At 36.0% G+C, this 26,839-nt stretch overlaps 1 protein-coding gene across 1 annotated transcript in view; it reads right to left on the reverse strand.

The window, feature by feature from the left end:
* Nucleotides 1-26,839, reverse strand: part of LOC145680557 (guanylate cyclase 32E) — a 966,530-nt gene that overhangs the window by 495,680 nt on the left and 444,011 nt on the right. Inside the window, exon 2 of the mRNA XM_081751189.1 lies at nucleotides 24,670-25,050. Within this exon, the coding sequence (XP_081607315.1) occupies nucleotides 24,670-25,023 (354 nt within the window). The 5' untranslated portion in view covers nucleotides 25,024-25,050. The remainder of the gene's footprint in view (nucleotides 1-24,669; nucleotides 25,051-26,839) is intronic.

Raw genomic sequence — 26,839 nt, forward strand, 5'->3', positions numbered from 1 at the left:
CACTTGGTGTTTGCTATTAGATATTCATGTTAAAACACTGTATAAACATTTTGATACTTTTTAAAACCACTTGCCTCTCTCACCCTTATTTGTGTCCATAATAGGGAGACACCTGGTGATTAACTTCCAAAGTTTCCACCTGTACGAGAGGGGTGAGGGAGGTTCTCTTAAGCACTGATTTTTCCTGTTTAAAAGGTTTTGCAGCACAAGACTTGTTAAGACTCATTACAAAATAAATTTACAAGTAAAAATATACATCTAGTGCTGTCATCTGATAATTAATGTTATAATCGAAAATTCTCCTTTCAATCGTCTTGGCCCCCAGCAGGAAAACTTCTGCTACAAACATGGTGGCATGGCTCTTACGTGTATCCTATTTCATTCAGTCATTGTGAGAGCTGCCACCCTTTTCAATATAAGCCTTTATTTTACAACTATAAATGCTAAAACTACCTACAAAATAATTTAGTAAAACAAAAATCATAACGAATACATCAAGAGAACTTTTAACATATATATAAAGAATTATGTGTGGAACATCTATACACAAAGGGGGTGAAGACTGCTAAAGGAATAGCACCGAATCATAGCTTCTCGAGTATAGTTTGAAATTATAGATCCGCTTCGCCAGCGGGAGACGTCCGTTGCTATACAGACGCCTGCATACTAATATGTGCGAATAGTAGGCGTGGTTTTCAAAAGTAACACTTCTTTGTATGCAGGTTTTCGACATGTACAGCGGGGGACACTTCTAAATGGTACAGCCATATGGAGATTTACGGCTAAGGTGTACCATTTAGAAGTGTCCCCCGCTGAGGTTCCAACTCCTTCAAGTGACAATAGATTTTTGGGACACTTCGGCTCCGAACGGAAATGTTTCTCCCTCATGCAGAAAAGACTAAATATATAAATCCATACCCTGACATATTCTTCATGCGTCTAGATACGTCTCTCAATTGCAAAATTATATGGATACTATGCTGCACAGTTCTCCCACAGAACGCATCGCTCCTGTGTCCGCACAGACTCTGCTTTGAAAACTATTCTTTTTTTTTTAACTCTACTTTCTCCCAGAACGAGAGACTGAAAGTATGGATTCCCATCAAAATACATGATACGTACGATCATTAACTAAATAAACGCTTAATATACATATTGATACGCTTCACCTCATGATAATTGACATACTTATATATACAAATAAACTTAAATCTAATTAATGATTCCACACCTAATCCTTTATTTTAAAATTAAATGTAAATATGTAACGAAAATTTAAATATTCCATATGCAAATAGGGCAAAAAGTTAATATGCAAAAGAGGTATATGTATGCACTATACAATATAGTGAGAAATGGTAATGAGATTTACGCCCATACTAAAACTGTGCGATGTGTAAATAGCACGGGTTCAGCTTGTTAGATCCTCTAAAGTTTCGGGACATTATTTACAGATTGGCGGCTGTTCTTGTTTATCTAAACGTATTTTCGTTCAAAACTCTTCTGACGTTACAAATGTATGTAGTTGAGTTTGTGTCTATACAATAGAAACAAGTATGTAGGTAATTGATATGTAGTAAGTAATTGGAAATATACATCAAATTACATTGCATATTTTATTTTGCAACTGTGTGCAAACCATTTCATAGACGTATTTTTTCTTCTATTTTTCCCCTTATAATACACAACATAGTAAGTTAATTTGCATTTGATAATAAGAAATATGAAAGGTCTTCGGAGAAGGATGTTAGGTATAAACGAAACAGGGAAGGTAGAATACCTCAATTTGCATAGAAATAGAAATTTCACCGTGTTCTAGGAAAAGGGCACAAAAAATTTGAATAGCATTGAAAGATGAAGAATCTGATATAAGTTCAACATTTGTCTTTTATTTAAAGCTTCTAGTAACTACTGATATAATATATATATATATATATATATATATATATATATATATATATATATATATATATATATATATATATATATTCATCCTCACGGCATTGTCAAGGCTCTATATTTGTATTTTACATTTAAAGTTGCAACCGGGTGTCTCTGACTGCCGTATTCGGTAGCCCGATCATCACCCCTGTTCTTCGCGCGCAGAGTCATTCGAAGAACTGAAAACGTACTCTGTACACAAACAGATTATGGTTGTGAACTCGGAAAGCCTGGTACTTCTGCTTGTCAAGGTCAAAAAGTGGGAGAAAAATTGATGTGTAGAATGTAAAGAGGGTTCAACAGTGATTGATACTTGTAAGAAGCATATTCATTTGTAGTTCGTGCACATTCCGCCTGTAGCGCTACTGTGGCACAACGTATATGGTAACTGTATAACTCTTGTACACCGCTTGTAGGTCTATTGGCGTACGTGACGACCGAAACTATGTTGTCAGCTCTGACTGCGATAAGGCCCTGCTGTGCTGCTTTTGCTTTTCTTTTTTGTCCTTTGTCATTTGTGAGACGCCAAGCATGTTGTTTTTGCTTGTTGCACGCGCTGAATGAGTTCCTGCGGAGCGAAGTATTTAAGAAGTTAACTACATATTCTTGTTTTGCGATAAAAATATGATAAGTACTTTGAATTATAATACGGTTTTAAATTCGTTAACTGTTGAAAAAAATACGAAAATAAAGCTGTACTTGTAAATGTATATTAGTCGAGGACGTAGCTACTGACAGTGTTGCAGGCACGTAGCCAGGGTTTCGTGAAGGGGGGGGGGGTCCGTGACATGAAATACTGTGGTCATCATAAGAGGGGCTCGATCACTCTAAACTATTTTACTGGAACATATATTGGTTCATTTAGCCAACATTTCGTAACGGTGAGGGGGAGTGACATGAAATTCTGAAGACCCAGTACCTCGATCAATCTAACTATTTTACTATCAACATATATTGGTTTGTTAGGACAATAAAATGAGGATATGTTGGCAAGTATTTCAATAACAAACTATGAAGAAATTTCGAGCAAAATAATAGAAAAAGTATTGGAAAAGATTTTGCAATATTTACGTTCTTCTCCTGTTTATTCAAATATAACAATTTTCCTTTCGTTATGACCTCAATTATTATAAAAAAGTACATACTGAATACTGTCTTGTAAACTATCTTCTAATATAAATAAAATAAAGAGTTTGTTTGTGTGTTTGTCTCTGTCTGTCTGTGTGCGGCCTGGGGACCAGACGAGTGGACCGAGAGTTACCAAATTTTGGTCAGGGCCCAGGCCCCAGATCAAGACGCAGCAATTTTTTCAAATTTCGAAGCAGTGGGGTCTCAGGAGTCTTTTACCGGAACCGACTTGGGAACCAGACAAATTGACCGAGCGTTACCAAATTGTAGTCACGAATACCTTGGTCAAGGCTTCAGACCAGAGTAAACGTTTTTTTTCGAAATTCGAACCAGGAGGTCTCAGGGGAGCGTTTACCGGGACATGTAAAAGTAGTAGAAAATGACCGATATTTTACTATTTATTTATTTAACAATCACCAGATACAGCTCAGAGGCCATTTTGCATTGAATATCCAACAACATTAACAATGGAAAGGATTTGGGAAGGTATCGCCCAGGGCCAGTTAAGTAGGTGCCATCCCTGCATTTGCCTGGTAGGACTGAGGGAAACCATGGAAAACTTCAGTCAGGATGGTAGGCAGCGGGATTCGAAGCCACGACCTCCCGAATGCGAAGCCAACGCTCTACCACTTGAGCTATTAATGTCGAATTCTTATTTTCGCGGTCGCTGAAATCAATGGTGAAACTCCAGTCGCATTAACTTCCAAATTCACGCTATTCGGCTCCGGGCCGGGGATCACCGGAGGGGGGTGAGATACCAAGACATATAAAAGTAATCCAAAATGACCGATATTAGTGTCAAATCCATAGTTTTCGCGGTCGCTGAAATCAATGGTGACACTTCCATTAGCGATGATTTGCAAGTATGCGGGCCGGGAGTCAGCGGGGGGTGGATACCGAGGCGTGTAAAACATATCCCAAAATGACCGGTATTAGTATTAAATCCATAGTTTTCGCGGTCGCTGAGATCAATGGTGATACTCCCACAGGCGTTAACTTCCAAATACAGCCCCTGTGCGAAGCATGTGTATATTCAACTAGTTTTACAATATATGCGTTTCTTTCTCTGTTGAATCAAATGCTAACAGAACTTTCTTTCAACAGAACTTTTTGTTTTTATTATTCCTCGACTACTGTCGGTTCCAAATGACAGGTTAAAGGAGCAACAGAAAATTGTCCTTGAAATGACATATTTGATACTGCAAGGATGCGATGACGAAAATTTATGATTAAAAATGTCCACGCTGTTACACAACGGCACTTACGTTTTCGAAAGCTTGAAATCTCCCTGACTAGTAGCAGGAATTCTGAGAATTCCGTAACTTTTCTTGATTTTTCAAATTCTCTGACTCTCCCAGAATACCTCGCTTACCTCGCCACCATATTGCAAGTAATACAAATCTCCTCATAAGAAAGAGTAAGCAAAAGCTTCCTGTAGTTTCCTTTTTAATTTTTAACGCTGATCCTTCTTTTTGTCATTTCATTTTGTTGTTTTCCTTCCTATTTTTTTTTCATTTCTGGTCTCGAAGGGGAGTCCGGACCCTCCTGGCTACGTGCCTGAGTATTGATTACAGATTTTCTCGTGGAAGAATTTAATTACACTATAGGTGAAAAGCAGTACTGCAAAAATACATGTAATTCATATTGAGCACGATAGGAAACAATGTTCATTTCAGATTTTCCAGTGCGGGGGGATTGAATAAACGATGGGTGAATACAGTACTGTAAAAATTCTGGTAACTCAGATTAAGCACGCTCGGGAAATGCCCTAGAGGGAATTTCGAAGCTCTAGGACCAAGAGCCACCTCTATAATAATCGTTGACTGACATTTCAATAATGTGTTTTATGGTCTTATGTCCGTGTTCCCATCCTTTCCCTCCCCCTCCAACTGGATACTTGATACTTTTTCTATTCCAAAGTTTTGTGCTAGATTTCTGCCGAAACCTTGAGTTTTGAACTCTCATCGGTTTCGAGTTAATTAATTATTTCAGTTTAGAATTCCATTTCTGCATCGAGATTATATGAGACGTAGACTCAAAGATTATGATGAAACTCAAACACAGTAATCGTCCAAATTTTGTAAGAGACTCCCACTGGGAATCGAACGTGCAACTACGTGCACGAAAGGCGCGCGTGCTAGCTACTAGAACACCGGAAATGGCGTCACCATATTTTAGTCTCTTCAAAATTAAGTTGTATTGACATCTTACAAGTTGTATGTACTTGCATTATAAGAAACAAACATAAATTAAAATTATAAGAAAATCTTTATAAACGTTTAAGAATATGTCGAAAAGGCCAGAAATTTCTCAATCTCTTTCCCTCCCATGTCGTGGTGCTATTTAAAAGTATACTTTAATAATAATAATAATAATAATAATAATAATAATAATAAACTCTACAGTCGCACCTACATTATTGGATGGCAAATAGTCTAGTTTTTCTTAATGCATAAGTTTACATTAATTAAATTCAAAAGTTGCATTCTAACTTCTTTTTAAACTGTATGAAAAGTACCACTATTCGTCTTAGCACTAATGAGAACTATGGATTCGCCTTTCATATCCGTCATTTTCGATTACTTTTAAAATGTCACTCTTCCCGGTTCTTCATAGATGAACTTGAACGGCATGGAAACAGTCATTATCCATATCAGCGACTCACCCGAAAACTATGGATTCAACACGAATATCGATCATTACAATTATTTTAAAATGTCAGCTCTCCCATCCCCACGCCTTGGGATGCTAGGGGTTCTTTACCCTCCCGCGTATTTCTTTCCAGATTGTAAGACATATCAAGTTTAGTTGGAATTAAATCAAGTGTTACATAAATATGTAGGAAAAAATGTTTTAAAATTAATGGAGGTGACTCTTGAACTGGAAGTGGCAGAGATCAACGATTTCTGGTTTAAGATTGATCACTGTAGAGCATAAGACGTTAGTAGAAAACTAGAAGCTGTTTCTGAAAATCGATTAAGCGTCCTAAGAATGCATATTATCTCTGTTCTTAACCTACAAGTAAAACAGGAAGTGGTAGCGATTAACTATTTCCTGTTTTTAACGTTGATTGCTATGGAAGAAAAACTGTAATAGATAACAAAACGCTGTTTTCCATAATCGATTAACCATCCGTTCTCATCTCCATCCTTAACCCTATACTAAAACCGGAGGTGGTAGACATCAACCCTTTCCGGTTTTAACGTTGATCACTGCAGAGCAGAAACCGTAACCCGGTTTTCTACAATCGACTAAGAATACACTACATTTTCATCTTTTACCCTCTACTAAAACTGGAACTGGTAGATATCAACCTCTATACGGAAGTAGGTAGCAAGACGCAGTTTTCTTCAATCAATTAAGCACCCCAAGAATATAATTGTGTCACCAATCCAATCCCTCTACTAACACTGGGAGTGGTATAAATCTACTATCACTTCCTATTTCATTATTAATTAAGAAAATATTGTGTGAGCCTCCTTAGTGTCTTCATCAGAGTTTATTCAATACGAGCCTTCGTCTTGTTGAAGGCTTTGCCCTCAGACTCACAAATTTGTTCGGTCTAACGCTTTGCATCTCAAACCTGCAATCATCAGTGTTTGCTAGGCTTACGGCCTCGCACCTCACATACCTGCAAGTATACTGAATTTCAGTTGAAATACCTGGGTGCTTTGCTCCCAGGCCACCGTGTTTGTTCGGCCTATGGTCTTGCACCAGGGACGGCGCCAGGAACGCTTGATGGGGTGGGCGGAAAGAGGCGGACCTAGTTGCTGGGTGGGCGGACAACGAAAATGAGAACTGGGCAATGTAGACATTTTTTGACAATAATTAAATTTCAATTTTTATACTCTTTAGTTAGCTAAGGCTCAGACCGAAATAGGGGAGAAACAAGAATGTGGAACATCTGTGTTGGCCTTATAGAAGGTGCCATTCCAGCATTCACCTGGTAAGACTGAAGAAATGCAGGACTTAGGATGGGCTGCGGGAGTTCGTGGCAATATGCTCGACCTACCGAATTCCGCGTGGCACACACACTACCTCTACTTTCAGCTTTTTAAATAATAATAACGGTGTGTTCTGTGTAGTCGAAGAAGTTCAAGACTGCTTTAACTCCTCTCCCTCCAAGAATGCACATGAATGCATAGAAATAAAAGAAGGTTCAAACAACGCAGACTAACAGATAATACTCTACTTTTCGTTAATAACATAAAATACACAATAAGTAGGTAAAGTAAAACAAGGATAAAATAGGCTGCTGCAAACATTTTTATCTTTGAAGTATTTATTACAAGAAAGCAAGAGGCAAAAAATATAAATGAGTAACTTCAGAAGCAATGCTGTCGTCCTCGCTCTCTCCAACATCTAGTTCATTTTCACTTTCCTCGAAATCGAACACTTCAAATTGCGAATCCTGGTTGTCACATGTATTTGTATTTTTTGTCTTTCTCTCCATTGAAGAAGAAGGATTATCACTAACATCAACGGATTGAAAATCGCGCTTCTTTGAACACGAGAAAGACACCGAGCCTGAGAAGAAATCGCTAAATTTTTTCTTCATATTAGCTGAACAAGCACCGACCGCCAAGACTTCTGAACGCAACAGAGATCAACTCAACAATGCTATAATAAGGGTTTTTACAAATCTGTTTAATGCCACACGGGTAAGACATGTGGTACATTGCTGTAAACAATTGCAAGTTGGAACCCTCTTATAAGAAGCTATCGCGCCAACACAAGGCAAGGGCGCCGATTTCTCTGTAAATTTGGGGGGGGGGCATTCAGATGCAGAAGGCATGCATGAGAATTTTAAGACAAATTGAATTCAAATTATGCCAAATATTGTATATTCATAAACTAGCAGCGTTCACCCCGCTTCGCTGCGGTCACCCCGGAACGCAATAAACTTTGTTACTTAGATAATTTTTACTTTTTCGCTTTCAAGTGATATGATAAAAACCATAGAAGATTGCAGTAAATGTTAACATTATATCGCCTGTCATTTATGTTAACCCGCCCCGCTTCGCTGCGGTCACCCCCGAACGCAATAAACTTTGTTACTTAGATAATTTTTACTTTTTCGCTTTCAAGTGATATGATAAAAACCATTATAACGCCTGTCATTTATGTTAACCCGCCGAGTGACACGGTCATGCGGGTTGCATATACATACGTTTATTTTTATACCTATGATGAACTAACAAAGGATTTGTACGTAATGGACACCTGAATGGTCAATTATCTCAAGACACTGGTAATTGAAAATTAAAGTGATATGATAAAAACCATCTAGGGTCCAAATCCTAATAACCCCCCAAAAATAAAAGAAATTGGTTCAGCCGTATTAGCGTGATGAGCGGACAAAGGATTTGTACGTTCTCTTTTATATATATATAGATAAAATGCGGGGGCGCACATGGGCTTTGGGGGAGCCCGGGCCCCCTTGGGCCCCCAGGATCGGCGCCCTTGACACAAAGCACTACTGTCCTCCCTCTCTTTCTCAAAATGAGACAATAGATAATACTGGCCAGCTCTGTCCATTATTTAGTTGGCTTTTTAGAAAGCACTTTTTTTTTTTTTTTTTTTTTTTTCAGTGCAGCACATACAAACACTGGCGTTTCAATAGCACGATTGTGCGTGTGTGTTAAACTTCAATTCATTAATCACGACTTTTGGCATCCATTATATTACTACAAGTATCTGTCTTAAAATCATTGTCCATTGCAGAGTTAAACAGTCATAGAACCTATTACATTACAATCGAAAGTAATACCTATTGCTTGTGAAGTACAGGATGTCACCTTCAGTGCCGGATTTGCGTATAAGCTAAACAAGCTATAGCTCTCTTGGGGGCCCCAAAAATTTTAAAGAAAAAGTGGCTGTAATGTCATTTCCAAATAATAAGAAAAAGCAAATAAGATAAAACGCACATACAACAACGGTGTTCTGTACTCTTATGTATTAAGCTCTCATGAAGCAAGTAATAGGGCCCTGTTTTCCAACGCGCCTGCAATGGGATTTCTGTTGCCCAGTCCCGCTTATAATGGAACCCTCGTTTCCCAGCTCCGCTTGTAATGGGGATTTTGTTTCAGAGCCCCATTTGTAATCGGGACCCTGTTTTCCAGCCATTACACTTAGCTACTTTAATAAGACTTCACAGCATAAGTGATACAGTATCTTGTATGCGGATAGAACTCTAGTGCTACCCTTTCTTGTACTATTTGGAATTCGACAAGAAATTGAATCTGGTAACAGTGGATGCTTAAGAAGAAGGCATAAAACGACATGCTCGCGAAATAATAGTAAAATATAAAGGAATTACAGCCCTAAGCGGCAATAATCTTTACATCGCGAAATTATAGCTATTTTATTTCGCTGTACGTAAGTATGAAAAGTAGTTTGCAGAAGTATTTTCATAACTTTCAGAACTTGGCACTGATTTTCATAGTGATCTATAGAGTTGAGTTGATTTTGAGTTTAACGTCCCTTTCAGCAGCGAGGCTACATGAGACGGGACCTACTGATTAACGTGGAATCCAAACCACATGAGCTCCCACCGGGAATCGAACCCGGGTCTCCCACGCCAAAGGTGCGTACGCTAACCGCTTAGCCACGGAGGAGCTCATATAGTGATCTATAGAGTGCGATAATGGATCACTAAAGGCAGGGGCGGATCCAGGTGCGGAGAGGTCTACGATACCAGTTTTTTGAGTGACAAAAATAATTGAAGCCATTACTTACATATTTTTGAAAGTTTAGAGTAAACTCACGATATATCTATCATAATCTGGGTTTTAGTTGCCCCTTCTCCAGTTTAAACCTTCTAAGTTCGCCTCTGGTTCCAGCGAATTTGTGTCGTATTACACCTTGTGTAATCTTCGAGGGTTGCATTCCATTTTGAGTTACTCCAGTAACCTGACCTGGAAAAAGCTCACACGATTAGTTGAGCTTCAGGCAGTAATTACCAACCTTGGATGATATTTAGACTGTATTTACTTACACGGATCCCTGGAAACGTTTCAAACTTTACCAAACTGAATAGAAACAACTTGAAATGAGAAATGATGCGGTCTCCACATATTGTAGAAGCATGGCGTGGAGCGTGGATCATAGTTGGTGGAAAAAGATCGGCAAGGGACTTTATTGGTACCAAATTAAACTACCGCTAATTTTACAAATTTTACAGTTTTTCTGTAATGTATTCAAAACAGTAAGTTAAGTTAACGAAATATACACGAAAACGTATTTACTTAATAGATATGTATTAGGTCCATAAATTACCATATAGCATATATTCAAACAAAAAAGGCGAAATTTTGTCGCTGAAAAAGAATGCTAGAAATAAATTGGCCCCATTATCTTCAATAGCTTAGGCCCCCATCAAACCGAAATCCGGCACTGGTCACCTTTATTCTTATTCTTCTGTTGCAGGGGTGTCATTTCAGACTTCGCTTGAGGGGGCAAGAACACCAACAACATCAGACTTTCACAGTTTGCACTAGTATATTAGTAGACAATCGATAAAGTATATGTATTCCTCAAAATCTTGCGGGGGGCAATTGCCCCCTCCTGTCCCCCTTTAATGACACCCCTGTTCTGTTGGGGTGGGCGGATGGGTGGGCGAGGCCATCCATCAGGTGGGCGGTTGCCCACCCCCGCCCACCCTTAGCGCCGTCCCTGCCTTGCTCTTTATATATCAGGAAGCATACCAATTTCAGTTCAAATACCACGTTTCATGTCTTCAACTTTACGGGATCCCGAGATATAAACATCTTAGTATAATAATAATTGTAATATCCACTTTTATTCTCTTCCAAACCCTTTTCTTTCTTTTTAGGTCACAATCAGAAACGCTGAAATATGTATCTAATTATTGGGATTACAGAGTAAGATTTATAATAATATTGTACAGTTAGTACTTTGGTCCATCCCGTCCGTTACTCCGCACGAAACTCTTGAACGAAACTGAATTTGACTTCTGTTTTTTGCAATTGATAGCTAAAGTAATTATCTCGAAAGAGTTCGTTAGTAGAGGATCATAAACCAGGAGGTTATGGATCAGAAACCAGGAGTGGTAGAAATCAACCATTTTTGCTTTTAACGTTGATCCTGTAAACCAAAAAGGGTAATAGATAGCAAGAAATGGTTTCCGGCAGTCGATTTAGCATCCCAAGAATACCTTTCAACTCCATCCATAATACTGTATTGAAATAGAAAGTGGCAGAAATAAACAAGTTCCCGCTTTAACGTTGAATGGGGAAAAACTGTAATATATAGAGATAAGCAGTTTTGGGAAATCGACTAAAAGATTCCAAGAACACCTTTCATTTCTATCCTTAACACTTTGATAAAACTAGAAGCGGTAGAAATCAACAATTTTCGGTTTACTTTTCATTACTGTGGAGCAAAAGCTGTAATAGATAGCGAGAAGCTGTTTTCGACAATCGACGGAGCATCCCAAGAATACATTTTGTCTTTTCATAACACTCTAATAAAATCAGAAATGACAGGGTGTCTACTAAAATTCCAAAATGAAATTTCATGACCTTTTCTTTAACAAACCATTAAATTTAGTAACATTCTCAAAAGCGAAATTTAGTGCGACTTGGGCCAATTTTCACGCACGTGATAGAAGCGTGCTTTACTTGTGATTTGGTAGCGTCTAAAACTATATGCGTTTTTGGTGGTGAATTTTGACACTTTATAGAACAACATTTACAAATAGGCTATGTACTTATATTTGTACAGATAAAATAAATCGTGAACCAAAAGCAAAATTTCTTGACTTTCATGACCATTTTCTGATTTCGTGACTTTCTTTAATCCTTTTCGTGACCGATAGACACCCTGGTAATCCAGTATGACTTCCAGGTTCAATGTAATATACATAGAACATGACCTATAAGAGACAGCGAAAAGAGTTTTTTTTTTTTTTTAATGAGTTAGCGTTCTTAAAATAGGTAGCGTTCTTAAAATACCATCTCTTCTTTTACCCTGTAATCAAACATAATTATTAGAAATCAACCACTTCCGGTTTTAACGTTCATCGTTGTACAGTCTTGTTCAAGAAATCTTGACCACTCACCCTGCTATGAAAGATGATATTCTTGCAACCGCAAAAGGAAATTACAATGCTGTGGCTCTAAATAAACTTCTTAATCGACCAAACAAAATTCACATGTATTTGATTTAATTCTAACTATAGGTAAGTCCACAGGCCTTTTCAAAGAGAGATGAATAGCAAAGTTTTCTTGAACAAGACTATATGACAAACGGCAATAGATAGGCACGGTTTTTGTATTCGATTAAGCGCCCGTAGAATATATTCCATCTCCACTATAATCACTAGTAAATAACACTAAGTGGTAGATATCTACTGCAACTTCTGGTTTCAATTTTAATTGAAAAATATTGGGTGGTCCTGTTTACTGTCTTTAAGTGATTTTGTTTTAAATGAGAAGTCCTAAAGCCAAATTTCATGTTTGTAACTTTCAGAGATTCTGAGATACCGATATGCTATTATATGAGTAATAATTCCTATTCTCACCTTTTCCTTCTCCTTTATTACTAAGATATAAAAGAAATGGTGAAACATGCGTTAAATTATTTTAAATTGGAAATCCAAATACCAAATTTTAAGTTCACAGTCCTATACGTTTCGGAGATGAGGGTATCTTATTAAAATAACTCTCACCACAATTCCTCCTCTTTTCGTGAATTTTCAATATTTTTTCTTACTGGCACCCCACGTCACACATCCTATGTAGGTGTAAATTCACAGTTTCTAGGTAGTCCTTAGAGCAGTGGCTCCTAATCTATGGGTGCGAGTCTCTGACAGAACTGAATTTAAAATTACAAATATTACGAATGTTGTAAAAAACATTAAATGAAATATTTAAACACGAAATAACTATTCTGTAAGAACTGTGGTTTCATTGACAAAACTGGTAAAATATAATATTCCACTGCACTACAATGCTATGCAGGAATCTTGCTGGAAATAAATATAAATTTGTGAGAATATGGCTATTATTATTTACTATTATTATATGCAAACCCGTTCTTCGTACGGGTAGAATAGGTTTATGGGAAATATTTGAAAGTTATATTTGATCACTCTTTCCCCATTACGTAACTTGTTTGAACAAAAGTGAAATAAAACCCCTAGCTCGACCATGTTCAAAAATGTGTTTTATACGATGCAGTATTTATTCTTTGCAAGAAATCTAAATTCTCTTCTGCTTTTACGATTCTTTTATTTCGAAGTGAGTTGATAAAATAGAAATGTCCTACATGCTAAATATGTTTAAAAATTCATTTCAGACGTTTCAAACACTTTGACACACTGTAACCTCTTTTGGAAGCAGAATTTTCGAAAACGCTGGGGCATGTCCACATGATGACCTCGTTAAGTAAAAAGTTATATACCTAATTTCATCTCCTTGGCTTGGAAGATATTTAATTTTCGCCGTATATATTAACTCCTCAACCCTCTTAGGATACGAATTTTAATGAAACTGACATGGTTAAGAAATGGCTTCAGCCAAGTGCTAACTATGTTCTAAAATTCTCAATCATTTTTCATGAGATGAGACGGAAGTGGAATTTCCTAGAACGCTGGGTCGCGTGTCTACTTGGTTTTTATATTAAATTTCATCTTCATACATGAGAGATTTGAAAGATACTGTATTTTTAGCAAATATTTTAGACCTTGACCCCTCCCCTTAGGATACGCATTTCAGTGAAAACGATATGATGAAACCATACTCTACAGTAGTTCTAAATATGTTCAGTAATTCTCCTCGAACATTCTATGATGATGAGACAGCAAACGCCGATTTGAATGTCGAGAAATAAGTAAATTAATTCCTCCCTCCTTCTGCTTAAAAGGAGAATTTTGAAAACTCTGAAATACGTATTCCATTCTTTTTAGTTCAGAGTTGGTATACGAAATTTCACATTACGAATTTAAACGAATTTCACATTTCATGATATTTTCTGAATAAATAGTGGTAAATGTTATTATTATAGAAATCGTCTCTTTTCTCCATCTTTAAGAGGGGAATTTCCGGAAACATACGTTCAATTATTTATAGTTAAGAAATCAAAGCCAAATTTCACACCTCAAACGTAAGCAAATGCAGAAATTTTAATAGGTAGACACTATCCTCCATTCTCATCTTAGGACAGAATTTTCGGAAAACCTAAATATGTATTGGTTCGTTTCTAATTGAGTTTAATTTTAAAATTTCACGTCTCTAATATAAAGAATTCTTACATTTATCAACAGGGTATTATGATGGCAGTAGAAAATAAGAATGGGAAGGTAGTCAGCGAGAGAAATGAGGTCATAGGAAGGTGGAAAGAATAAGTTGAAGACTTATATGAGAGTAGGAATAGACCGTGTAGCCTAAATGCTGAAGTAGAAAATGAAGTAGGCGAGGATGATAAAGGATTTAGTATTCTTAGGGATGAGTTTGAAAAGGCTATATCCGAGATTAGAAATGGAAAGGCAACTGGAATAGATAACATACCAATCGAATTCATTAAAAATATAGAAGACAAGGGAAAGAAAGAATTGTTCGGATTATGCAATGAAATATATGAAACAGGAGAATGGCCAAAAGACTTTCTGAAAACGATCATGATACCGATGGCTAAGAAATCGAACCCAAAGAGATGTGAGGATTATAGAACTATTAGTCTCATATCTCATGCAGCTAAAATTCTGCTCCGAATACTGAACAGAAGGTTATATGAAAGAACGAATAAAGAAGTTGAGGAGGAGCAGTTCGGGTTCAGAAGAGGCAGGGCACAAGAGATGCAATTGGATTATTAAGGGCGATCGGTGAAAGATTTATAGAAAAAGGGAAAGAGGTGTATGTTATATTTATTGATCTAGAAAAGGCTTTTGACCGCGTGAATTGGGAATTATTGTTGGGAGTTCTAACGAAGATAGGGTTGGAATGGAAAGATAGAAGACTAACAAGAAACTTATACATGAACCAACAAGTAAGTGTTAGGATAGGGGAAGAACTGACGGAAGAGAGTGCAATTGGAAGGGGAGTTTGACAAAGATGCTGCCTCTCGCCAACACTATTTAATGTCTATCTAGAAGAGATAGTGAAAAAGAGTTTACATGATGATGATGGCATTTCGGTAGGAGGTAGAATGATTAAATGCATAAGATTTGCAGACGATATGGCGCTTGTTGTAGAATCTGAAAAGAAAATCAATAAAATGTTAGAAAAAATGAGAAAGGGATTTGAAGAATATGGGATGAAAATAAATGCTAGAAAGACAAAAGCCATGGTGATTGGAACGAAGGGGTCTGTGTCAAATATAAAAGTAGGAGGGGAGAAAATAGAGCAAGTGAATAGTTTTCGATACCTGGATAGTATTCTTAGTAATGACATGAAGTGCGAACGTGAAATAAAAGCAAGGATAGGAATGGCGAAAGAAGCCTTTAGGAGGAAGAAAAAGTCTGTTTTGTGGGAACTTGAATAAAGAGTTGAGAAAAAGACTCATAAAATGCTTCGTGTGGAGTGTTCTACTGTTTGGGGCGGAAACGTGGACATTACGTAAACGTGACGAAAATCGACTGGAAGCCGTCGAAATGTGGGTGTGGAGAAGAATGGAAAGAATTAGTTGGGTAGAGCGGAAAACGAATGAGAGAGTGTTAGAAATGGTGGATGAGAAAAGAACACTTTTAGATATTATTACGAAGAGGAAGAGAAACTGGTTGGGACATTGCCTAAGAAGAGATTGTATCATGAGGGACGTCCTAGAGGGTATGGTGGCGGCAAAGAGAGGGAGGGGGCGAAGGAGACTACAATTAATGGATTATATAAAAACAGAAGGATCATACGCGAAGACGAAGAGGTTAGCGGAGGATCGTGGAGCATGGAAGCTTCTCAGCTGCGGCAAGTGACCTGCCAATAAAGGCAGAATACCTATGATGATGACATTTATCATTTTCTAAAAATAAATGAAATAAAATACAGTTGAAAAATTAATGTTATACGAATTACTCCTTTCTTGTTTAGGTGCGGAACTTTGAGAAACTGTAAGAAACATGTTCAGTTATTTTTAATGGTTAGTTTATATGCCTAGTTTCATCTTCCTTACCTCAGGGATTAGCAAGATACACTATCCTATTTACGCCTCTAAGGAGACATATTTCCAAAAATCCTTCTTTATCCCTTGCTTTCGTCAAAAAGAGTATTCTTGCTAATTATAGCATTATGGCTTGGTCGATAATGAGTAACTCACTAATGCTGTTTTATATACAGTATAGGTTATTATTATTGTTATTATTTTTGTTGCTATTACTGATGATTTGAGAATACAATGCTGCAAATAAAATTGCAGAAACGGTCAAAGACATCGCGAATGATGTAGGCGTGAAGTGTGTAGAGTTTAAGAATGTGGGCGCTTGTTAAAAATGTTGGAACAATTGCCCTAGAAGATCCCAAAACTTTAATTTAGAAAACACAGCGTCTTGTATCATTTCCTACTTTATAACACTACAACGAATACTCTATAAGAACATTGTACTTCTGTTAAATTACCTCGCTGAACAGTACTAAATGATCACCGAAGGCTAACATGAAATGGAGGATTCATACAACTAGATCCGCTTTCTCTTGAGTTAACTAAACATTAAGTATAATACCGAAGTAGCATTATAGATAAAGTGAGACTGTAGAAAAAATGAACCTTTCCTCTAACAGTTAAAAGAATAACAGAAAATAGACGCGATAATAATAATAATAATAATAATAATAATAATAATAATAATAATAATAATAATAATAATAATAATAATAATAATAATAATAATAATAATTCCATTTCTTAAAAATAGTATTCGAAAATAGATAGAGGAAACTGCAGTCTGGTAATAATTATTAGGAACCAGATTAAAACGTATTAGCTTTTCTCAACCCACTGAGGAAGAGAAAAGTCGAAAGTAAGAGATGAAAGGTAAGAAAGGAATAGTAAGAAGAAGAATGCAGTTGGTCGATGATTTGAAAAATGGTATCAAATATTGGGAATAAAAAGAGGAAGCTGAAGACCGAGAAAGGTGAAAGAAGAATTTCCAGACCAGAACCTAAGAAAACACACAGTCACACTTACATCTCCCATTAGTCCCAGTACCTGCCAGCAGGTAGAATACTTAATAATAATAATAATAATAATAATAATAATAATAATAATAATAATAATAATAATAATAATAATAATAATAATAATAATAATAATAATAATAATAACAGACCACGATAGCTGCTGCGACTAAGTTACTGCGCACGATAGCTCTTGAAAAAAGCAAAATTTTATTTTATTTTATTTATTTATTTATTTATTTATTTATTTATTTTTTGCAAACTATGGGTAGAGTAATTATTTCGGAGGAGCTAGTTAATTGAAGTGATCCATAAACCGAAAGTGGTAGAAATCAACCTTTTCCAAGTTTTAACGTTGACCACTATAAAACAAAAACGGTTTTCGGCAATCGATTAAGCGTTTCAAGAATATTTTTCATCTCCTTTCGTTACCAACCGAAAGTGGTAGAAATAAAGCATTTCCGGTTTTACGTTGAACACTATAAAGCAAAATCGATAAATAGTTACGAGCGGCTTTCTGTAATGGCAAATCCTTCAGATTGGATCTGACAAGAGTTTACCGAGAAATAAATTACCACACGCAAATCAAGCCCAAAACTTGGCCAAACTCGACCAGCAAATGTAGAGATCTTAATTAGGTTGAGGGCTGCCCACCACCGAATTTTGTTCCGATTCGGCCAATAGTTATCAAGAAAATGCTGCTGGCTAATTAAGTAGTTATCGAGAAATAAGGTATGAAATGCAACCCGCGTCCACCGTTCTTGGCCGTGTTTGACCACAGAATATGCCAGTACTTATTCCTTAGGGAATGGGCTAGTAGCTCACAAAATTTAGTGAACATCCGGCTAGTATTAAATTTAAAAATAAACTCTAGTAAAAACCGTAAAGAGGATTTTATGTAATATGTTCTCAATTAATATGGATACCGGAATTTGTATCGCATTTCTTTCAGTTCTGGTATTAATACAGAGATTACTGTCGAGATGGAATACACTCTTGCGGTACTTAATGAATTACATAAAATCCCTTCTAGCTCTCCAATCTATAACCGGAAGTGATTGATATATGCCACTTCTGCTTTTAGTATAAAGGTTAGAGTCGAGATAGAACATATTCTTGGGACACTAAATGATTATAGAAAACCGCTTCTCCTTATCTGTTATCTTTTCTAATCTATTGCGATCAACACTAAAACCGGAAGTAGAAAGAGAGATAATAACTTACCTGTTCCACAACGTTAAATTGATTCCATAAAACTGCTTCTCCCTACATCTTATAGTTTATGCTCTATGTAAATTAAATTGAAACCGGAAGTTATAGGTGATTTCTACACTTCCTTTTTACTAGGGTGTTAAGTACAAAGTTGAAAGTTACTCCTGGGACGCTTTATAGATTGCCGAAAACTGCTTGTTACTATTTATTATCGTTTTCGCTCTATAGTGATCAACGTTGAAACAGGAAATGGCTCAATTCTGTTACTTTCAGAATTTACTAGCTTGTTAAATGTGAAGAAGGTTATCCTTGAAAAGTTTAATTGATTGCCAGAAACATCTTCTCGTTATCTATTATCGTTTTTGCTCTATAGTAATGAGTGTTAAAACCGGAAATAGCTCATTTCTACCATTTCCAGTTCTACTAGAATGTTAAGAATAAGAATAGAGATTCCCTTGAAACGTATAATCGATTGCCCAGAACCGCTTTTCGCTATCCATTATTGTTTTTGTTTTTTATTGATCAACGTTAAAACCTGAAAAAAATCATTTCTACCATTTTGTTTGTCGAATCACCTCTATTAATGAACTCTCTCGAGAAAATCACACTATCTACTTATTGAAATTAATAATAATAATAATAATAATAATAATAATAATAATAATAATAATAATAATAATAATAATAATAATAATAATAATAGAAAATTCGCATCCTTTCAAATGTTATCTTTCGAAGTAACGGACGTATGTACTGTATGCACGTACGTACTAACATTACGATATTACAAGTTCCACTACGTGATCCTAATAATAATAAAATCTTAAAGAGGATCATGTTATATTTTATGTAGTGGTTTGGGAACCAGAAGCTCTAGTATATTTAGTTCACTTCCGATTTGAGTAAAGGGATCACTGCCGGGATGGAATATACTCTTGGAGCACTTAATGAATTACCAAAAAAAGCCTTCTCGCTATCCATTCTATAACGCTCAATGTTATAACCGGAAGCGATTGATTTCTACCACTTCAAGTTTTAGTAGAAAGATTAGAGTCGAGATAGAACATATTCTTAGGACACTTAATTGATTACAGAAAACAGCTTATCGCTAGTTAGTTTCTAATCTATAGCAATCAACACTAAAACCGGAAGTAGTTGGGTTTTGCTACTTCCGGTTCGATTAGAAGTTTAATAGAGACTATACCTGTTCCTACAACGCTAAATTAGTTCCCAAAAAAAGTTTCTATAACTTATAATTTTTGCACTATATAGATTAAATTGAAACCGGAAGTTATAGGTAGTTTCTGCCACATCTTTTTCACTAAGGTGTTAATTATGAAGAAGAAGGTTATTCTTGAAACTATTTATCGATTACCGAAAACTGCCTCTTACTATCTATTACCCTTTTCTCTCTATAGTGATCAACGTTAAAACCAGAAATGGTTCATTTGTACCAGTTCATGTTTTACTACAGTGCTAAGGGTGAAGTAGATTAATCTTGAAACGCTTTTTCGATTGTCCATTCTCGATGGCTCATTCGTACCTCTTCCGGTTTTATTAGACTATTAAGAATGAAGATGAGAGTTGGCTATGAAACGTATGATCGATTGCCAAGAACCGCTTTTCCCTATCTATTACCGTTTTTGTTATATAATGATCAACATTAAAACCGGAAATGACATATTTCTACCACTTCCGGTTGGTGAATCTTCTCTATTAAAGAACTCCCTCAAGATAATCATTGTATCTTTCTATTGCAAAAACAATTTTAAAATTCGCATCCGTCCAAATGTCATCGTACGGAGTAACGGACGGACGTATGTACAAACATTATGATGTTACAAGTTTCACTACGTAATCCTAATAGTAAAAACAGTAAAGATTTACGTAATATTTTCTCAATTGATTTGGAAATCAGAAGTTGTAGTATATTTTTTTTCACTTCCTAGTTGAGTAGAGTGATTACTGTCAAGATGGAATACACTCTTGGGCACTTAATAAATTTTCCATTCTATTCCCTTTTCGCTATATATTCTATAACAATCAATGCTTAAACTGGAAGTGATTGGTTTCTGTCACTTCCGGTTTGAGTAGAAAAATTAAAGTCGAATTAGAAAATTCTTGGAACACTTAATATGTTGATTACTGAAAACCGCTTCTCGCTATTTATTACGGTTTCTAATCTATTGTGATCAACACTAAAACCGGAAGTAGTTGGGTTTTGCCACTCCCGGTTTATTTAGAAGTTTAAGAGAGGAAACGATACTTATTCCCACAACGCTAAACTGATTTCCCAAAACAGCTTCTCCCTATCTCCCTATGTAGATTAATTTGAAGTCGGAAATTATAGTTAATTTCTACTGCTTCCGCTTTTACTAGGATGTTAATGATGAAGATGAAAGTTATCCTTGACACGCTTTATCGATTGCCGAAAATTGCTTCTTGCTATCTTTTACCGTTTTTGCTCTATAGTGATCAACAATAAAACCGGAAATGACTCATTTATACCACTTCCGGTTTTACTATAGTGTTGAGAATGAATATGGGAGTTGTCCTTGAAACGTTTAATCCATTGCCGAAAACCGTTTGTCGTTATCTATTACAGTATGTGCTCTACAGTGATCAACGTTGAAACCGGAAATGGCTCATTTGCACCACTTTCTGTTGACTAAATAATCTTCGTTAACAAACTTCCTCGAGATAATTACTCTATTTATCTATTTCAAAAAACAGAATTGAAAAATTCGCATTCGTTCAAAAGTTATCGTGCGGAATGTTACGATAAGTTCCACTAAGTGATCGTAATAAATAATTCATACCCCCGACCCCGCCACACACACATACTAACTTATGTACACACGAAAGTATATCTGGTAGTTCCCATATGCCTATGCCTGTAGCTGGAAACAGAAAGAGAGAGAGAATCTTACTGCACCTTTACACAGAACGCGCAATTACTCAGAACATCAATTAAAAAAAGAAAAAAAGAATAGTTGTTAATGAAACTTTCAAAGATTGGTACCACTGCTGCAACCTACACATGCAATTCTTCCATAATGATTGATTCGTAAGATGATGTATATGGGTTTCTTAATGACAGTGTAATAAAATGCCTTCAAATTGACCACAAAATAAAAAGTTAAATTTCTCTCTCAAATTTTATAAAATCGAAGTCGATGGTCATTATGGGAACAGTCTACAATAACAATATATGCAAACAAATATTAATATACTCCAAGCTTTCCACTGGATGCCAGAAAGCTTCGTATCATATTTGATGTCACAAGCATAAGCAGATGTAATATATATATATATATATATATATATATATATATATATATATATATATATATATATATATATATATATACGGTATATATAAGTAGTGGAAAGTATAAGTGTCTCTGGTTCTAGCGTTGACTTGTATCAAGATTATCATGGATGGACTCAAGAAAGACAGACAACGAAATAAAATATGGTAAATGAAATAGTGTTTCTGGTTCGTAGAAGACAAAAAGAATAAAAATTTTTAAAAAAATCATGTAGGTCGTCTCCAGTATCAATTTCGCCTGCTTATTATGAATGAATCGGCGTTGCTTTCCATCCCTCTATTTATAAGAAATTGGTTGAAAGATCGCAGCAAGTATATTGTTGAACATACAGATAAACCTACTATTTTCTGCTCCATATCAGTAATCAATTCTTCAATTTCACTTTATTCCTGCAAATACCATACATCATCATCATAGGTATTCTGCCATTATTAGCAGGTCATTTGCCGCAACTGAGAAACTTCCACACTCCACTATCTTCACATTTCGTACATTTTTTTTCTGTTTTGATATCCTCTATCAATTGTAACCTCCTTCATCTCCTCTCTCTCTTTCCTGTCGCAAATACCATCTGGCACGTTCCTCATGATACAATTCCTTCTTAGCCAGTGTCCCAACCAGTTTTTCTCCCTCTTCTCAATAATATCTAAAGCTGTTCTTTTCTCCCCCACCATTTCTAACACTCTTTCATTCGTTTTCCGCTCGATCCCACTAACTCTCTCCATCCTTCTCCACACCCACATTTTGAAAAATTTCAATCGTTTTTCATTATTTCTGCATAATGTTTATGTTTCTGCCTTATATAGTACAGTACTCTACACGATACATTTTATGGGACTTTTTCTCAACTCTTTATTCAAGGCCCCACAAAACAGACTTTTCTTCCTCCTAAATGCTTCTTTTGCCGTTCATATCCTTGCTTTTATTTCATGCGTGAACTTCAGACGTTATTATGGTATACTAAATCTACAGGAGTATATAAACTCGAATGGTATTTCTTCCTTCTGTAATAATAAAATATTCTTTGTTTCTGTGTTAGAATATTAAAACTATAAGTTCAAAGAGATTTACAGAATTAAATGCTCAGTGGGCAAAGAAGAGAAGTAAGCTCAAATATAATACTGAAAATTGATATTAAACTTTCTATGCTCTGCAAACGCGTAACATGTATAGATTTCAATGAATGCATCCAGTAGTGTACGCAGAATTTCATCAAAAGGGGAATGGTTTAAGTTTTCAAATATACATAGTTTCAGGACTTTCACAAATGTATCTTAATATGTAAATATTTATTTTTTCAAAACATCTTGTTCAAAGGAGTGGATTTAACCCGAAAATCACATTTGTGTACGCCACTGAATGTATCGCATGTAAGACAGATTCCTGAAGAAAGTTTAGAGGTAGTGGAAAATATGTAAAAAATATAAAATTAAGCATCAGTTCTAAATTTCCCAGTTTTTGAAATTGGAAAATATCGTAACCCGATAATTGGAAAACGAGTTCACCATACAAGTAAATAGAAAATGGGGTCATCTTCCTCTAAGAATGGACAAAATCATTAAAATTTATTTTTATCATTTAGTTCATCCCTCATCACTGTTCTCTTCCTCGCGACGTATTCGTGGGATGTTAAACAAACACAACAACAACAATTTTAGGAGCCAAATAAAGGATTAAAAGATTACGATCTTGGCCAATAAATAGTTTTTGGATCAGGGGCCACAACATTTTTTAACAGCCCCTAAATCGAGTTTTCGAACTTTCTGCGGAATAAGCACATCATACTGAATTAAGTGATAGTTTGGGTTTGGCTACACTGTTTGTAGTTCTCCAAATATAAGACCTAGACGAACATTTTTGATTGACATATATTGTTACTTTTTTTTTTATCAGGGGCCATAAAATTTTTGAACAGCCCCGAAATTGAGTTTTAGTATTTCCTACGGAATAAGCACATCATACTGAGTTACGTGATAGTTTGGGTTTGGCTGTACTGTATATAGTTCTCCAGATACAAGACGTACAAGAACGTTTTTTCGATTGAAATATATTGGATCTTTTCATCCAAAAAAAGAAACTTACAATTAATACATCGTAATTTTTAGGCCATATCAAATAGAAAACTCAACTAAAATGAGATAATTAATTTATGAAGAAATGTTTTGCATGCATTTTTATTTAATTTACTTTTTTTTTTTTTAGTTCATATGTTTTCAGGTTGAATGTCATGTTTGAGTCCCAAAGCATAGCGACGGGCCACGGTAAGTGTAAGGAGGAAACTGAAATAATAATAAATTTCGAATGGGTTCTTGTTTTTAGGAGGGTGCTGAGTGAATATCCATCTGAGCCATCCCTGGACTCAGGCCTCTATGCAGTGGCGTATTTACGATTTTGTTTCGGGAGGGGCTTTGCTAACTTTTGGGGGGGGGCTTTGCCTGGAAATGTGAAAATTCTGCAAGATATTTCATTTACTTTACTATACTAAGTAAGATTTCGGGGGGGCTTAAGCCCGGAAGCCACCCCCCTAAATACGCCACTGCCTCTATGAATTATATATTACATGCCCCATTCTGACAAATTACTTTTAAATATATAAGTTGCTTGCAGCAAGATCGATCAGAACATTTGCAATTAGGGACACAATTGTACTACTATGTATCAAACTCGCGTACTTTATTTTCTTTCTGGACAAATGTTTTATAAAGACGAAAGTTCAAAGCTGATATGTAGCTTATAGTTTTCGTCCTTATTATGTAAAGCATAAATGTGATACGTTGTTATACGCACGCACAAGCTGTTATATGAGAAGCTGTCTGCAAACCAGAAGTCTCCGACACATTTTATATAACAACCAATCAAGAAAGATAATCTGTAGAAGAATGAGATAAAAAAGAGAGAGAGAGAGAAGTAAAAGAAAATCGCCTACTTACGTAAGATATCATCGGAAGATTAAAAGACGCGGCCATTCTTCCCTCGTGAACACACGTCTCTTGCGGTCCGATATAAACGGAGATGTTCTTCGTCCAAAGTTCCGCTGTCTTTAAGATACTCTCTGTTTCTTGGCCGTACGTTTCGGCTACTTTGATGGTCAGATTGTGTCCGTTGCGTAGGTATCCGCTGGTGTTGATTTCATCCACGGCCAACGAGATGGCGCCCGAGATTGTAAGCCCGGGGCGATTATATTGCCCATCCCCGGGTAACCTGTGGGCTCCTGTGATATAGCCTAGCGTGAAAGTGTCTGCCTGCGCTGCCCCAGAGATGATGAGGACCAAAAGGGTCAGCATTACAGACGCGCAGAGCCACGTCCGCACCTAGAAAGAAAGCAAAGTAAAATATTAAGAAAAATGACAATCCTAAATTGACAGAGTTTAATATGCAATTCAAATTATATGTGTGTCTCTACTAGGAAAATACAAACAACAGCAACTACAATAAACACAATCTGTTAGATAACAACTTAATTTGCTACATATAGTATACAGTAGTGTTGAGCAAATTTCAATTGCATTAACAATTAATCTGTAAGCTTAATTATTATTTGCAATTAAAAAATTCAAGTGAGTAATTGTCAATTGTTAACTGAAGCTGGCCATTAATCGATGACAATCAATTGAAAGTAATTGCTGTGGAAAGCAACTGCAATTAAACTGAGTTATTCAATTTTAATTGAATGTAGTTTACAATTGATTCAATTGTAATTAATTTTCACATCAATTACTTTCAATTGATTGATGAATTGTATTTGATTTTAATTGGTTAATGCCCGACATTGTTAGTGGGAAACTATAGTCACTATGTTTTGAAGTGGGTCCTATTCTTTCAATCAGTTAAGGAGTAATTCTAACTATTTTTATTTCAATACCGGATATGTTCTATTATTTCTATTTTCGCACCGTTTTAGGTGCAATGGCCAATGGTGGGTCTTTTGACTTAGCAGATCTCTACGTAATTTTGCACAACATCTGCTGTATAATAGTCCATCAAGTTCCCTTCTTTCAATTTTGGTTGATTTGCGTGCATTAGTTTTGAGAAATAAACGGTCAAACGGACGGATACTGTGATGCTGGACTATGATGGGTTGCAGCGGGAATAGAGTTCCCCCCAAGACAAGAAACACAGGAATTTTCGTCTCGCTTTACAATACGAGATGAAAAATTTCTCGTCTCACAGTAATACTAGCCATATCGAAGTTCTAGATTTCAAACTATTTTGGTGTTAAACGAGTTAATGGTATGGTAAATACCATGTAAGAGCATTTTAGTAAAGTTTGAAAGATAGGCAAATCATACATTAAGTGGCTGATATGTATCTTTTTCTTTTCAATTAATAACATTTGATTTGCTATTACTAAGTGCCATATTCTGTTAAAATAATTTCCAAAAGTCAAGTACAGTAGAGCCCCTAAAACACAGCATTCGATAGCCCGGCAACCTGCATAACTCGGTCACACCCTGGTATGGCGGAAAAATACCCGCGCGCACACCCGTTTAAGTATTTTTTCTCCTGAGGTCTGTCTTATCAGGTAAATTACTGTACAGCATGTATTTATTAATTTTCGTTTTCATATGGTATACTAAAGGCTGTATGCTTTCAGAACGTACGTACTCTTCCTTTGTTTAAGGATAATTGAGTAGTTTATTCTCTTCTGTATCCGCAAGCAATCAATACATACAAGTATAGTACTGTATTTTCTGAGGAAACACTCCTCCTTAATCTTTTTTTTTTTTTTTTTTTTTAAATCTCCATTGACGATAACCCAGCATTGTGACAAATTCGGCCACCAATTCGGGACTTTACTCTATCTACATAAATTTACAAATTATATAATACGTTTTCGAGACTAAACGAGACCAGAAATAATTCTTCGAAAATCGAGACGAGGCGACGATGCTTTATTATTCGTTTCGTCTCGTCTCATGGGGAATACTAAACAGGAACTATCAATATGTACGAGTAGTCAAAACGATTTGACATGTCTGAACAGATAATCTCTGGTTCTTTGAGATACCATTGATCTTTGCTGTTTTTGTAGTTCTTTTATGACCAACGAATATACTACACGAAACAAAACAAAAAAAAAAAAATCTTGCATTATGGGCT

The sequence above is a fragment of the Thermobia domestica genome, chromosome 3 (genome assembly GCF_964235325.1).
Source record: "Thermobia domestica chromosome 3, izTheDome1.hap1.1, whole genome shotgun sequence".
NCBI lineage: Eukaryota > Metazoa > Arthropoda > Insecta > Zygentoma > Lepismatidae > Thermobia > Thermobia domestica.